Below are 17,147 nucleotides of genomic sequence, written 5' to 3'. Positions count from 1 at the left end.
ATTATAGAAAGTGTGAGAAATTCTGTACAATATTTCTTTAAAATGAATGAATATGGCATTATATGATTTTACTGATTAACTTCCTGACTGTCTCTTTGACATCTTTATTCCTGAGACTATAGATCAGGGGATTTAACATGGGGATGAAGACTGCATAGAACACTGAGGCCACCTTGACCATGAGCCATGAGCTCTTTGTGTTTGGTACACAGTAGAGAAAAAGAATTGTCCCATGGAAAACAATTACGGCAGTCAGATGAGAGGCACACGTAGAGAAGGCTTTTCTACGGCCCCCGGTGGAGGGCACCTTCATTACAGTGATGAAGATGAAAATATAGGATGTAAGAATGATGACCAAGCTGCTTATTTCATTAAATGTAGCAGAGCCAGAAATAATCTCCTGGCTGATGTAAGGGTCAGAGTGGGATGCAGCCACAATAGCATCATGCTCACACACAAAGTTATTTAAAATATTAACTGCTTGAAAGGATAATGTCATCAAATAGTAAGTAAGCGTTGTGGAACATATTAGACCCCAAGAGTATGATGCGCCCACTAAAAAGGAGCACAGTTTGGGGGACATGGCAACCGTGCAGCGAAGAGGATCACACACTGCAATAAACCGGTCGTAGGCCATCACTGCCAACGTGTAGGTTTCTGTCACCACACATGTACATGCAAAGAAGAACTGCAGGATACAGCCTGAGAAGGAGATGGTTCTGTCTTCTACAAGCAAGTTTTCTAGCAGTTTGGGTGTCACAGCAGTGGAGTAACAGAAATCCACAAAGGACAGGTGAGCAAGGAAAAAGTACGTGGGGGCGTGGGGGTGTTGCGAAGCTGTGTGTTGACCCTGATGATGACAATCATGCCCAGGTTTCCCAATACAGTGACGGAGTATGTGGTCAGGAAGAGGAGGAACAGGGGCACCTGGAGGTCCGGGTATTCTGAGAAGCCCAAGAGGATGAAGGTCACTGAAGTAGTCTGGTTTTCTTGGTCCCTGAGATAAAACAGAAAAATTGAAAAACAGACACAATTAATAAGACAGGGTGAAAAATGTTTGTAAAGAACTACAAATAATATTATTTCAGTGGTTAAGTTTTTTAATTCAAAATATAAGTTGACATATCATAATATATGCTTTCCTTTGCAGTATAATGTTGCTTATTCCATAATAAAATCCAATTCACAAGATTAAAGATGGATCACTCAAACATAGGATAAAATTTCATCATAAATTGTAGAAAGTATTATTGGCTGTTACGGCAGGCACACTGTAAACTCATAGTGTATCACGACATATTTTAGTTATACAAAACAGCAGCTACAGTGAAAATTTGGATCTTTTAATTTCCTAATTTTTCAATATAATTATAATAATTATAATTATTCACTATATTGTGATATTATTTTTTAAAATAATATTAGACTTGTGCCCTCTATATAAAAACTATCATTGACATATACATTTAGTTTTTTTTTCAAATACTACTTTGGGTTTGGTTCATTCAATGCACAACACTTACTATATCATGAATACATTTACAAATTTCACACAAACTTTATTGAGTCCAAATTCTATAACTAGACCTTTTAAAACTTTACACAAATCTCCATTCTTTCTCTGATCCTAATATAACAAAATGTGAGCAACTTATGGTTGAATGAGGAATCTTTCCCATCAGTAACAAATGTGATTTCAACAACTTCTGATACATCTTTTCAACATGTGTAACTTTTCAGTCCATTTCTCATATTTGGTGCTTATTTTAATGCACTTGGTACTAAATTTCTAAATCAACCATTTTACTCTAGGAAGTGTCATCTATATTCAGTTGTTGGATGCCTCGTTAATTGGGGGCAGGGGAGGCAGAGTTGTGCCTTGAGGCAGAGGCAAAGAAACCTCCAGAAGGACAGGTGATCTGTATCGCTTTTTGAGTAGCTGTTGGCCTGTGAGAGCATCACCTGGACCCTCAGACCTAATGAATCTAGCTCTTGAATGGGCTCGTGTAGATCATGTTTTGAAATCCTCTTGTTGACTCTCTTGCTTTTGAAGTGTGAGAACACAGAGTTAAGAAATGCATGGACAATGTTACTAAAATAAGTTGAGGTCATAGGGAAAGTAGAGGGTTTTTATTGTTTTCCTACATCAGGTGCTGTGGGAGCTCTTTCCGCTCCTTCAGCCAATCGCCGCTGAGTTACCAGCCCATTGGGGCATGGTCTCTCTCTCTTTAAAAAAGCTGAGGCTGTCCTCCACACCCTCTTTGGCTTCCAGCTCCACTTTTGGCTCCTCGACTCCTTTCCTGTTCACACGGAGGGGCTGTTGTCTGGGACAGTAATCTGTAAGTTTTTTCCCCTTTGAATAAATAACCATTCTATTAATCATAATTCCAAACTGTTGTGGGATTGTCTGTGACTTATGCCTTCAATCAGGGGCTCATGTTTCAACAGCTATTAACTGTGTTTTCTCCCATGGTTATCTATGACCAATGGGCCTGGGCATTTTCATCACAGAGCTGTTTTGCTCCTCCCACTCTCCTGTCTAGAGCAGGATGTCTCAGCATCATACTGCAGGCAGGCGGTGCCAGATAATTGGTCATGGGAGGCCATCCTGTTTGCAGTAGGGCTTTAGCAGCCTGGCAGGCCTCTACCCAATAGATGCAATTAGCCTTCTCTCATTAGCAACAACCAAATATTATGTAGGCACAGTCAAATGTCCCCAGGAGGTAAAATCATCCCAGTTGAAAACCAGTTGATAAAAAGAATCAAAACCTAACAAGGCATATTTATTAAGTAATAGTATATTTCCTTGATTTATTAATGCAAACATAAATACCTGACAACCAGAACACGAGGAGGTAGGGTTCCTTGACTCCACAGTTCATCACACGGGCCTGGTCTCTAATATGTTGATCATCAGTGCTGCTCAGAGTTCTGTTGAAGGTTGTTTTTTTTGTTGTTTGTTTGTTTTGTTTTTTGTTTTTGTTTGTTTTTTGGTTTTGTCATAAGGAAGCATGGACAAACCATTTGTTATTCAAATATTAAATATAATGTTGTATAGAAAGTGCTCAGGATTTGGTGAAGAGTATTCACTAAAACATATTTTTATAAAAAAGAGGAGCCAATAAATATTTAAAGTCATAATATTGTGAAATTTGTTGTGAGGTTGTGTCTCATAGTAATGCACACCCAGACAGTCTTACTAGCAGAACTGCCTAAACATAAGCCTAAAAAAACTATAGTCATGGCAAAAAGGACACCGGAAAGATCAAGAGCCCCAACCTTTACAAAGAACTATAAACAACGAAGGAGTTCTGAGAGTGGGGAGGACAATGCTCCCCAGGAAAGAACATAACTGATTATTTATTATCAAATGGTCACCTGAAAAATTCATATAAATAACATTATTTATGAATGTATAAGTATGTAGATGTGAATATAGTTGCATGTAATGTAAATGTTAATGTAAAAAGAGTCATGTATTTGAAAGAGAACAAGGAACGATATATGGGACAAGGAAAGAAAGAAATGAAGAAATTATATTATAATCTCAAAACTAAAAGAAATTTTTAAGAAATCAGTATGCTACCGGCACAAAAGATTCAAAGCCTTCTTCTGGCTTTTTTGGGCACACTACATGCAGAAAAGATATTCATTTGCTTAAAATAAGAATACAAACTTTTTAAAAATATTTTTAAATGCAACATAGTATTGATTTACACATGGATTTACAACTTCAGAAGATTATGATCACACATTTCTTTCCTTCTAAAATAGAGAAACATATGATTTATTTATTTATAATTTTTTTACAAGATTACTACTCCTTTTAGGAAGCTATAAAAATAATACAATGGAAAAAACTAAACACTATATTTTGCACAGAACCATAGTAGTCATATATCCAGAGAAGATATACAAATGCCAAATAATCAGGACTAAAGCAGGTCACCATTGGTAATTGCTAGGGAAATGACAAAAAAATCAGAAACAACTCACTGATTTTGAGTAAGAAGTGTATTTCTTTATTTCTTTCTGTTTGTTTGTATACTTGTTTTGTTTTGCTTTGTAGTTGAGATACTGTATATACCTGGCTGCAGGAACTTCTTGTGTAGATCAGGATGATCTTGAATTCAGTGATCTTTGTATCTTGACCTCCTGTGTGCTGGATTAATGGTGTGAGCTGTTACCACTCTTTTCAGTTAAATGTGGTGGTGCACACCATTACTAGCCACCTTGGGAGGCAGAGCCAGCTAGATCTCTGTGAGTTCAAGGGAAGCCTGTTCTACAAAGTGAATTCCAGGATAGTCAAAGCTGAAGAAAGTAAGAGAAGAAAAAAAGGATATGGCTGTAAGGAGGTTGGGAAAGCATGGGAAGTGGGTAAAATATATGGAGATCGTGGTGTCCTTTTAGTATTATTGGAGAATATGTAAACCTGTGATATGCTTATGGAAACATGCATGGTGCTTCATCAAGCAATTAATGTGCAAATTCCACATAATCCAGAAATTCTACCTCAAATAAGTACCAAATTAATTAATACCAGACTCACATATTCATTTTCAGGTGATCCTTACTTACAATAAGCAAATGACAGAACCAAAGCAGTTAGCCATCAACAGATATGCATCCTTCAGCAAGAATGATCTATGCAAACATTAGAATAGATGAAATCAACACAGAAAATGCATAGTGCACAAATCCAACCATGTGTGGTACTTACGAACTTCATGCATACAATAAGCTTCCTTACAGTTAACCCGGTACAGAAGCTGGGGAAGAATCATCCAGCATGTCCACAACTCTTGTTGGGCTGGTTCAATGTTCTGGAGAGAGTGAATACAGCAGCACAACACTGTGAATACATTTGGGGACACCAAATTGTACACTCCCAAGTGTTCATGTATTAAATTTATATCCAGGATACTTTAAGTTTAAGTTCTTAATAGGTAATAAAACACAGCTATGAAGAACTGGTAAAATATGCAGCTTGCTAGTTATGACTAAAATATAAACATAGTTGTATGTGTGTGATGATTTTAAAGTCCTGTTAAGAGAAATGCAAAATACCCTTTCATGATGCTGGTCTCACTCAGGTTTGTAATTCTGTGAGCTTAGCCCTCAATAATTTATCACCTCTCCATCTCCACACAGGTTTATATAATTGTTCCAACTATTGTAAACTCTTAAAACTGTGTGCTCAATTTCTACATATTTTAATCTCAAGATTTGACCTTATAATGAGTTAAGTGTTAATGCAGTTAACTGTAAATCTTATATTATTTAAAGGAGAGATGACAGTCAGAGGCTTCTCCCAATGTGTTGTCCTTAGATAAAAGACATTTTATCTGTAGAGTCTAAGTCCTCATTTGCCTTAAGTTTTAAAAGGAGGGTTAAAATTAGCAAAAACACATAATTTTGGATTAACAGATGGTGGTAGAGTGTTTTATATACGGATAAGTGCAGTCTAGGACTAAGATATCTGTATGCACTCATATGTACATTGAAATGTGTTTTTAAGTCTCATGCTTTCTGTGTTTACACTTATATCTTATGAAATTATATATTCAGAAATCAATGATAACATAAATATTTCCACGGCAAATGCTATTACTCTTTAACTGATGGATTTTTTTTTTAGATGCGCTAATCATACTACAAAATTCTTCAGATCAACAGCAGTGAGATTTTGGTTTTGTTTACAAGCACACTCCACTAGGTGGCAGAATGGCACCATAATTCTAATCAACAGGAAAAAAACAATCTTTTTTAAGGACAGAAATATAAGCAGCAATCGTTATTTTTATTAGAACTTGATTATTGATTCCAATGCTTTATCAATTAATACACAGTAAACAGATCTTCAGAAATAATAAAGGGCATGGCTGAATTCAAATGATCATGTACTTTTTCCCTTATAATTTTAAATTCTGACTAGAAATAATTCTTTGGCTCTTTATCATTTAAACTATCACTAATTTTAAAAAGAAAAGGCATAGTTGACTACAAAATAACAATTAATATGACTAAAATCTTCATTTGAAGTTAAAATATTTACTAGATTAGTTTTAATGTTAAACATATCTGTGTACTATACATTGAGCACTCTCAACAACAAAATTATTTTTTTACAGTAAATATTTTAAAGTTGCCATAAAAATACTCTGATTTATAATAGAGTCCTTTAAAATTTAAGACAAATACTAATAAGAGAGGAATCACTAAATATCTTTAAATAATTCTAATTATAAATGGCCTTTAAAAATAGAAACATTTCATAAATTTACATGAAATTTTTTACAATGCCCATGATAATGCTCTTTTAATTGTCCCAGTTTTAGTAAACCTCCTACTAAAATGAGTCCTACAAATGGTCTTGAAACCTAGATTTTTAAAAAAAGGACTAATTTAATGAAATTTTAAAAATAGCACCAATAAAGATGCAAAAGCTTATGAACTACTAACTCCATGACAAAGACATAAGACTAAATGTGAGAGGCTGGACTGCAGTAACCTAAGCTAGTGGAATATGAAAGCAATTGTAGTTTGCTATACCAGTATCTGTGTGGCCATTTTTAGACGTGGTCAGAAGAGATAATGAAAGTCACTATGTACCAATGAGGGGAGTGTTTCTTCATATTGATATTATTTTATAAATAATATAAAAATAATAAATAATTTTACTGAACATTTGTCTACCCAATTTCAGAAATGAGGCCCCACTCAGCACACAGATGGATAGTTTTGACCCCATCTAAATTGCATCCTCCCTTCAGTTAATCTTCTTTGAAAGATATTAGTATCATACAAAACAAATATCATGATTGATACTGAAAACATTCAATAGTACTTTTTACAAAGTCCTTGGCCAGTGTTTAGTAATAGTTGGCTGATGCATGCAGGAAGTGGTCTTTTTCTTTAGACAATGCCAAAACACACTGAGGAGAAAATCCCATTTTACTTTGTGTGGTGATTTGAATAAGAATAGTCCCTATACTCTCCTGTATTTGAATGTTTGGATTGTTAGAATGTGGCTCTGTTAGAAGGTGTGTCCTTGTTAGAGTAAGTGTAGCTTTCTTGGACAAAGTGTGTCAGGAGGTGGACTTTCAGTTTTTAAATACTTAACCCAGGCCCAGTGGCTCTTTCTCTCTTCCTGCTGCCTAACGATGCAGATAAAGAACTCTCAGAACTTTCTCCAGTACCAGGTCTGCCTGTGCACTGCCATGCTTCCCTCCTTAACAACAATGGATGAATCCTCTGAACTGGTAAACCTGCTCCAAATAAATGTTTTCTTTTATGAGAGTTGACGTTATCATGGTGTCTATTTGTAGCAATAGAAACATTAACTAAGACACTATGTTTAAAAGAAAATGGTACCAAAAATCATCCTTTTCAAGGTTTATTTTGGAGTTATGCTCATTAAACCTTTCAGGGTTCAGAAAGATTACTAGAGCAGGTGAAAATCTGATTCTTAAGATCTGAGGGTAAATAAACTAATTCACTTATGTTATCTCTACATGCTATTTTTTAAGAAAAGAAGCAGAGAGAAGGGGCAGTTCCCACCATGATTTTAGTTTGTACAGACATGGTTGATAAAAATCCACAGGCAGAAATAATGATTATCAACATGTATTTATTTCAGAATCACAAAAAGGAAAGTAGAATCTAATAAAGCAGTGCCCCAGGAAAAGGTGACACTGAAAGATCTGGATAAATCCAGATCCCCCTAACAGGAAAAAATAGAGCCAAAAATCTAGCAGGAAGAGAAGAATCAGAAATCTAGGATTAGCCAGTTTCAGGGTTTCAGGAACTAGCTGAAGATAAAGTTAGATTGTAATCTTGAGAGTAATCTTGAGAAACAGGGAGTTTCCCCCTAGTAATTATCACTGGTATTTTTGGACTAGGAACTAGCTGATTATGACCTTTAGAATGATCTAGAGAGGCAGGGAGTTGCCCCCTTGTAATCATCACTGGAGTTTTCAGAATTTTCTGTGACACCCTCACTGCCCCCTTTCAGATTACTGGGCTGTGTGGTTTCTTACTATAAAAACTACTTCTCCTGGTCACTCGGGGTCAAACTCTTCCGCTGCGTGGGTTATGAGTCTCGGCCCCAGTGCACTGGTTCCCATCTTGTTGTCTTGTCACTAAACCTCGTGTGATTGCAGCAAGGATGGTCTCTTGTGAGTTATGGGGGGGTCACGTTATCCCGAGGCTTGAGTGAGAGTCTTCCAATATCGGGGGTCTTTCAAAACCACCCAGGAAGGTGGGTCTTTCAAAACCACCCAGGAAGGGTCGGTATCCAGAGACTTCAGACAAAGATACCCTGTTGAGATGACCTGACTATGGTGTCTGCAACTTGTTGTGGTTTGAAACGTGTTTGCTTTAGAACTTAGATGCAGACTGAACATTCGAGTGTTTTTAATTTCTGACACACAGAACTCATTTTGATTAAAATATTAAACCTAAGAACTAAGACCTAAACATTACTTTCAGGGAAAGAAAGACTCAAAATAAGAAATGACTAAATTTTTTCTTCACTTAAGAAGGGGGCAGACTGAGGGCTTAACAGCTGCTCAGAGAATGAAAGTGGTATTTAATAACAACAAATGGTATTGTACTCTTACCAGTAATGACCTGATATTTGCAACTGCTTATAAGATAATGAGAAAAATTGGTTTTGACCTATAATGTAAGAACAATGGTACTGACCAAAAGAGATTTGAAAAAGTTGGTATTGACTGACAATGCTAAGAATTATGATTTTGACTTGTTGTTGTTGGTAACTACTGAGAAAAGTTTTAGAGACACTGTAAATGTTGGGAGTTGATACATATCCTAAGAATTTTAGATCTAAGTGGTGCTCTAAATCGAGGGAAAAACATTTTCAACTTAGGCGATTCTCTTCCCCTTTAAATAGGAGACTACAGCCTTTGGGAGCTTCATTATTCATAAAGCGTTATGATTTATCCTAACAAAAAGGTATGGCTATGAGGCACAGGGTCCAAAAGTATATTTCTCTCCACTAATCTCTTTTCTTTACAGAGATCAGAAGTCAATGACGGGTTTGAAGTTTTTTCTACCCAGATGCCTAAGATAGGAGCTATCATATGTCAATGTCCGTTCCAAAGAAGAGAAAATTTGTATAAATGAAGAAGTCTTTGCCCAAGCCAGGTGCAATCTATCTGTTCTGTTGCAGAAAAATAGGTTTTATTAAAATTAATAAGAGGAAGTAGATTGGAGGCCCACATTTCATACAAGATATTTACAGTCAAGTTCTCTGGCCATGCTTGGCTTCTAAAGCATGGCCATCCTGCCAGACGAGCTGTGGCTACCTAACAAAACATTAAGATGTATTGTTCCTTCTCTTTTGTTATTTTGTAGTTTGCCTAGAGAGAGGTGTGGATTCCAAGCTGGTGACTGAGTTGCAGGTGTGACCCATCCCCCGGAAAGAGAATATTAATAAGTTTCCACCTTGGTTTACCTGGGGGAATAAAAGGTGTTTGAATAATAAATGCGGGTGATCTTCAGGAATGAATGAACCCTGAGACTCCTTTCCGATATTGCTGTATGAACTGTGTCTCAATTTTTCCCACACCTCTGTACTGGTCCAGTTAGGGAAAAGTAGTTTTATGTTGGGGCATCGGACCCCAACATTTCTCATTGAAACAAACCCCTACTTCCTACCAAATCCACTCTGTTTACCTACATACATACCCAACTTATGTCTCTCTCTCCTTGTGTCTGACTGTTTCTGACTCTATCTCAGTGTGTTTCTCTTTGTCTGTCTGTATCTTTCTCCTTCTCTGTCTCTCTCTGTTTTTGTGTTTCTATCTCTTTGTGTCTGTCTCTCTCCTACCATAGAGTTGTGTGAATCAAACACAATTTGTATTGTCCAAATATTCTTGCATGTTTTGCCTGCCTTAGGTTGATGCACTACTATCCAAGGCATTAAAGAAAATTCTCTTCTCTTGTAATATCTGTCAGTCTCCAACAACTCCTCACCTAGGGGAGAGACTATATGCCTACATCGTGGTGTTTTATTCCTTCTATATTTCTACACCTTGCTAGGATTTTTATTTTTCTGGTTAACTTCTGCTCTTGTGCACCATGTTATATCTGCACCTTGACCAATTGTGAGTCTCTGTGTTTATACTGAAAGACCTGGATAAATCCAGATCCCCCTAGCAGGAATAAATAGAGCCAAAAATCTAAGCAGGGAGGGAAGAATCAGAAATCTAGGATTAGCCAGTTCAGTTTCAGGAACTAGCTGAAGATAAAGTTAGATTGTAATCTTGAGAATAATCTTGAGAAACAGGGAGTTGCCCTCTTGTGATTATCATTGGTATTTTTGGATTTTGTATGATGCCCTCCCTACCCCTTTGGATTACTGGGCTGTGGTTTCTTCCCTTAAATACCCCTTCTCCCAGCTACTCAGGGTTGAACTCTTCCCCTGCGTGGGTTATGAGTCTCGGCCCAAGTACACTGGTTCCTGTCTTCCGATCGATTAAACTTCATGTGATTGTAGCAATGACAGTCTCTCATGAGTTACTTGGGGGGTCGTGTTACCCCGAGACTTGAGTGAGAATCTCCCCATATCGGGGTCTTTCATTACCAATAAGAAGCTCTTCCAAAGAGGCTTAAGAAATGCACTATTCTAAGCGTATAATGATGAATCATTAGGAGTTATTTTAACATGGTATCTATTTAACATAACTATTATAGCACATCTCCTTTTGGTTCTATGTGACAGTTTTGATGAGAATGCCCCCTAGAGACTCATATATTTTAATGCTTGGTTACTAGTTGGTGGATCTATTTGAAAATGATGGGGAAATGTATCACTGCCTGAGCCTCAAAATTTCAAAAGTCCATGCCATTCTCAGTGCTTGTGGTTAAAGATTAGAATGCAAGATCTTAGCTGCTTCCCTAATGTCATACCTGTTGGCATGATGCCACTCTCCCTGCAATAATGGTCCTGTACTCTAACTAACCCACCTGAAAGTGAATGCCCCAAGAAACTCTTTCATTTATAAGTTTTCTTGGTTATGCATAGTGTCTTTTTACAGGTATAATACAGTTAACCAAAACAACCTTTTAACTCTCTAGCCACAGGTATTTGGACATGAGATAATGATGCCATGCAGTAGTTCCAACTCATGGAATGGTCCTGAAATCACATCAGAATAGTTGTTTCATTCCATAAAGTTCATGCTACCATTGTAGTAAGTGGCATGTATCAGCAGGTCATGAACTGCAGTTCTCAGGGCAGGTAACTGGATAACATTGATGATTACTTTTCATCCCTAGTAGGTGTTATCACATTCTAGGCATGTTAGAAATAACCTAAAATGATGAGTCCTTTACACCAGTACTTGCTTGATTTCTTTGTTTTATGATTTGTGTATTGTGTCTCCATAACAGTCTTACTTTCAGTTTTTAGAGGGTGATCAAGAAATCAAATTGAAGACCCTGACATAAATCTATACACCTATGGACACATGATTTTTTATATAGATGTACACTTGAAAAAAGGGAGCATCTTCCACAAATGGTGCTGATCAAACTGGATATATCTGCCTGTAGAATAATGCAAATATATCCATGATCATCACCCTGTACAAAACTCAAGTTAAAATGGAATAAAGGCCTCAAGACAAAATTGCATACATTAAAGCTGATATATGATAAAGTGGGAAATTTCCTTAAACTCTTTGGCACAAGAGAAGACTCTTTGTACAGAGAATACTGTTAGCATAGGCACTAAGATCAACAATCAATAATGGGCCCTTATAAAACTGAAAAGTTTCTTTATAGATCTCTGATATTTATTAAGTATTCATCCAAGCTAAGTAAATGAGTTCCAGGTTTATTGAGAGAAGTCCTTCCAATCAAGGTGGAGAACTATTGATGAAGACACAGGAAGTCAACCTTTAATCTCTGTGCTTGTACAAATATACATGTAATCTCTATAATGTGTATACACTTACATGAACACACACACACACACACACACGGAGAGAGAGACAGAGAGAGAGACAGAGAGAGAGACAGAGATATAGGGAGAGACAGAGAGACAGAGAGAAATGGAGTGGGGATGAAGGCAAGCAATGGTGTTAAATTTTAAATGTTTCCATTAGATAATAGTATATGCTTTATGGAATTTGTGGGATAATTTAAAAACTGTAGATAGAGTTAGCACTTATATTTTGCATAAACTGGCTACAATGAGTTTCCAGTTCTATCATATTAATATTATTTTTATTGCTGTTCAATATCTAAGTATTGTAACTTTTCTTTACAAAAATCACTTTTCCAATGACTACCTCCTCACCACAAGGACAGGTGATTTTATTGTAGTTTTCTGATATACTCAAATGATGGATGCACTAATGCTAGCCCTTTTTAGACTTCTGAACAAAGTTTTAAATAAGAGTTCTGTTTAACCTTGGTCAACTGATCTCAGTGAGCTACTCTAGAAACAGTGATACTGTGCTGCATTTCTGTCAGCACTGTATCTGCCAAGAAAATTAGTTTGTAAGTGAACAGAAACCATGAAATACTTACGTTTTCACTTCCCCTCGGGACTAAAGTAAATGTGATATTGGAAGAGAGCTGTGAATATTTGCCAATACGCATGACATCAGTTTCCTTACCTCTTCAGTTATATTAACTAAAGCTAGAAAGAGTCAAGTTTGTTTTGGAAACATACCACAGGACTTTTCTTTCAAAACAAGTAAGTGTTATCTTCAGGTTATACAAAATTACTTGTAGGTGAAAATTTAAACACATATCCATTACACTTAATGGGTGATTCCAAATTAAGAGTAGCTGTGGATCATGCTGCATAAAATTTAAATCAAGTAGATGGCAAATTAAATTATTTTTCAATATCAGCTCTCAGTAAAAATTCTGCATGAAGCAATATGAATCATGCTTTTATAATATATTTTTAAAAAATAAATAAAATCATTATTTATGATGCTTCTATTCTTTATTTAAAATTTTAGGGACAATTTGTATAAAGTTGAATAAAAGAAAAAAATTTATTATGTTAGTTTTTTGACAGCTTCATATGTATAACATTTATGTTAGTTCTCTGACAATATCATACATATTCTGATTACATTCTCTTCCCATCTTTTCTTGCCTTTCTATAACACCTATCTAGTTCTCTATCCCTATCACTCCCTTTCCATGTTTGAAGACTCCCATTTTGTTTTGTAACTCATTTAATATAACCAGAGTCATATGTATATTACATTGTAAGTATTCACTGAACCCAAGTCAGGTAACCAGTAACTGATTACATTTTAGTATTGTAGCTAACTTATGAAACCCTGCAAAATTTCTTATCTGTTTAAAAATCTTGCTAACAAACAAAGATAAATTGCTATTTTTCTTCCTAAATATCAATTTTAGTCTATCCTTTGTGATTTGGGAACTTGACATCCTTGTATAATACCTACCACAGAGTAAGCAGTGATTGAAAGATTAATTTGAAAGATTAATGACAGACAAAAATATTAGATTCAGAAACTCTATATAATTAATCCCAAAGTCAGATATCAAGATTCAATACAAAATTGATTCATTTAGTCTCATTTTGTTTTATTCTGTTCTGCTTTCAATTATGTTGTTGTAAAGGAAAACTAACATGATGGCCCTAATACTCATAAAGGTAGAATTTCTGTACAGAACCAATTCATGGAATTTAACATTCAACAAATAAACAATCCATATAAAGCAGTTAGCTGTAGCACCAGAGGGCACAGTGATTCTGAGTATACATAATATTGTGATAAGTTAATAATGAAACATTTTGTAAACTATAGGAATTATGATCAAATTGTAAATAATTAGACAGGAAATAGAATAATGTCCAACTTCATCCCAGTACAGTTGCAAAAAAACAAAAACTAAAACAAAAAAAAAATCAGTGAAGGCTGTGAAATTTAAACTTCTCTGATCTCATGATTTCTCATTCTGTGGCATGAAGGCAGTCTGTAAAGTGTTGGAGTCAGTGTGGTAGGACACACTGACTAATGACATTCCTTACTTTATGCAGGTAAGGGAGCTTTACATTCTGGGAAAAAGGAAATGTCATAATTTTAGGATCAGAAAAGTTAGGCATCAGTGGTAAGGAGGAAAAGTAGCAGATGTTGTCTTTGCAAATCTACTCTGATCTGCTTACAGAAATGCAAGCAGGCATTAGTCCCAGCTTCAAACCCCTCTTTACCAATGTAAAAACATAAGTAATGATGAGTTCAGAGTTGATTTCTGAAAATAGAGGTTTGTACTCGTTCTGACTTCCACCTAAGCAGAACTGCACAAAAGGATGTCACCTATTTAAGTTCAGGGAAATAGGAAATAATACCGACAGATGAAAGAGACAAACTTCAGCATTATTTACTGAGTAGTGATAAAATGGCTTATATATGTGATATAGATTAAATACATTGAGAGATATGTGTATAGTATTGTTATTATATTTATCCCCCTGTTATTCTCTCTTACTCCCTACCTCTCCCTGCAGAAACTCTCCTCAAATAATTTTCCTTTTTTCATGCATTCTTTGTGACTTTCTCAATTTACGAACACCACAGATATGTACACACATTCACACACACATTATTCTAAAGGATGATTAAAATGGAGTGCATAATAAATTCAAATAATTTCTAGAGCATTAGTTTATATTTTGATTTATTTGATTATTTGACTTTTGTATAAGGTGAAAAGTAAACTAAATGATAGCTTCTTTAGCATGTCTCAATTAGTTCAGTTGTACTCAAGCATAAAATTATTCCTTTAAAATTAATTCTGTGTATCTAAAATATACAAAATGATGATCTTTTAATCTTTACTTTGAAAGTTTTAAATTCCTCAGATTATTTTCCGTTATTGTTATAATAACACAGGCCTTTGATATTTTTAAACACTGATTTAGTATGATGTTTTGAAGAATCTCAAAGAGCTGCGGTGGATAAGAACAGGTAGACAAAATGTCTACCTATACAAAATGAAGAAAATCTCAAAAGAGTCTTGATCCAGCTCATGTAGAATGTTAAGAATAAATAATTCATTCTTTCCGTGTAGTCAGAAGAATCTGAGTTTTAGAAGAGGATAAAATAGAGCATTACCCATTTTTAAATCATTGGTAATAATGTGGAAGCCTAAAATACGTCTGTTAATTGAACTTAAAATTTCATGTGACAGCAAAAAAAATTTTCCTCACTGTCTAGTGTAATGGATTCCAGGAAGGATTTATTGGCACTTACCACCAACTCTGTAACACTCTGAAAAGATTCACATATGCTTAATCTTTACACAAATTAAATGAGAACTTAAATGGAAGGGCAATGAATCTCAAACTTACTGGAACTGGTGTTATGCGCAACTAATATAAAATAGTTTATAATGTTCTCCTTTGCATAAAAAAGTGAATTTCTCGTATGATCAAGCAGACCGACCAAAAGTTTCTTCTATATTATTTTTCTTATATTAATATTTTTAATAAATTTAATAAAATTATATTTAAAAGTCTACAAGCCAAAAGTGTTTATGCATATTAAAGTGAGATTGTGTGGGTAGAATAGTTATGCAGTGTTGGGTTCTATTTTTGGCATCATGAAAGAAATAAAGCTAGGAAAAAGTTAACACAGAAATACTCATGATGTCTGGATTACTTTTCTTCAAGACGATAAAAAGTAAGAAGTGTAGAGAAAATAATTGGGAGAACATGAAAAATGCAGTTTGAAATTCTGAAACTGAGATTGCTGGAAACTAAGAATTATCACTTCTAGGTTGGTGTGATAGCTAGTCTCCATTGTCCAATTGACACACCCGGCAAAAGGAACCTGAGTTGAAGAATCACCTACATATAATTTACCTGTGAGATGTCCATATGGCATTTTCTTGTTTGCTCATTGATCTAGAGGTTCCAGGCTGGGGGGGGGGTGCAATTCCATCCCTAGGCTGACTGTATTTGAGCTTGGAGACTGGCAGCTGAACAGATTTCTATCTTCTATGTTTCATGTACAGCCTCCAGTTTCTGGCCTTGGGTTGGCATTCATCAAGGAATGTTGTCTGTAAGACAAATAAACCCTTTCCTTCTCAAATTGGATTTTGGCTGTGTTTTATCAAAGCAACACAAAAATAAATTACAACAGAGGGTCAATTAGAAAAGTTGAGTAACTTGTATGGTTAAGTAAAATGTAACTGAATTGTGTTATTCAGACTTGGGTAGATTGTTCCCTGGGCAGCAGAGGAGAGGGTGCCTGAACTGGCCTTGGCCCATAACCATACTGTTGAAAATTTTGCATATCACCTGTGGAAAACATTCCACCCGAAGTCTGCATCACCACCCACCTGGTATGACCTTGGCTCCATACCTTCCAAGAGCTAGGTAAGGTCCTAGGGGTTAAACACAGGATTGCACAACACAGATAGAGAGTTTGAGTCATTCACCAAGAGGAGAATGCCCCTTTTATTCAGCTTAATCCAGGGTTAAATACTTTGGCCCCAGAAGAGGAGAACCCCCTCCAAGCCAGAGGGGGGATGGGGAAGCTGGCAGCAAGTGAGCTTCTCCGCAGGCAGGTGGGCGAGGGGTGCAGGGCAGTGCCAGACAGGGTAGAGGTACCTTGGCGCCTGGGCTCTCCTGGGCAGGTCGAGAAATTACCATTTTAAAGTAATATAAAGCCCAGACTATTTTACCTGGCTAGAGCAGAACAAGCAAAGAACTTAGCAGGAAGCTTTAGCTGGTTGTCAAAACAGTTCTTGATTTGCATCCCAGGGAGCAAGGGAAGGCCCGGGCCTTACAATCACCATAGAACCTTCATCTGGCGATGGATGGGGATAGAGACAGAGACACACATTGGAACACTGGACTTAACTCCCTAGGTCCAAATGAGGAACAGATGGAGGGAGAACAGTGAGCAAGGAAGCCGGAATCAGAGGGAACCTTCATCCCAGATGGATGGATATTGAGACGGAGACCCACACTGAAGCACTGGACTGAACCCCCTAGGTTCAAACGAGGAGCAGAAGGAGGGAGAACATGAAAAAGGAAGTCAGGACCACGAGGTGTGCCTTCACCCACTGACACAAGGGGACTGATCTAATGAGAGCTCACCAAGGCCAGCTGGACTGGG

The 17,147-nt window shown here is 36.3% G+C and overlaps 1 protein-coding gene across 1 annotated transcript; it reads right to left on the bottom strand.

The window, feature by feature from the left end:
- Positions 1 to 2,882, bottom strand: LOC148122836 (olfactory receptor 5D3-like). Its single transcript, XM_087896579.1, is given in 3 exon segments — positions 1 to 823; positions 826 to 1,067; positions 2,834 to 2,882. Coding segments are annotated over 3 exon segments (1,056 nt in total). The 3' UTR covers positions 1 to 58.
- Positions 2,883 to 17,147: the final 14,265 nt, after the last annotated feature.

This window comes from Myodes glareolus, chromosome 2, assembly GCF_982192425.1.
Source record: "Myodes glareolus chromosome 2, mMyoGla1.1, whole genome shotgun sequence".
Lineage (NCBI taxonomy): Eukaryota > Metazoa > Chordata > Mammalia > Rodentia > Cricetidae > Myodes > Myodes glareolus.
Note: the sequence above shows the minus strand (reverse complement) of the source record. Positions and strands in the feature narration are given on the sequence as shown.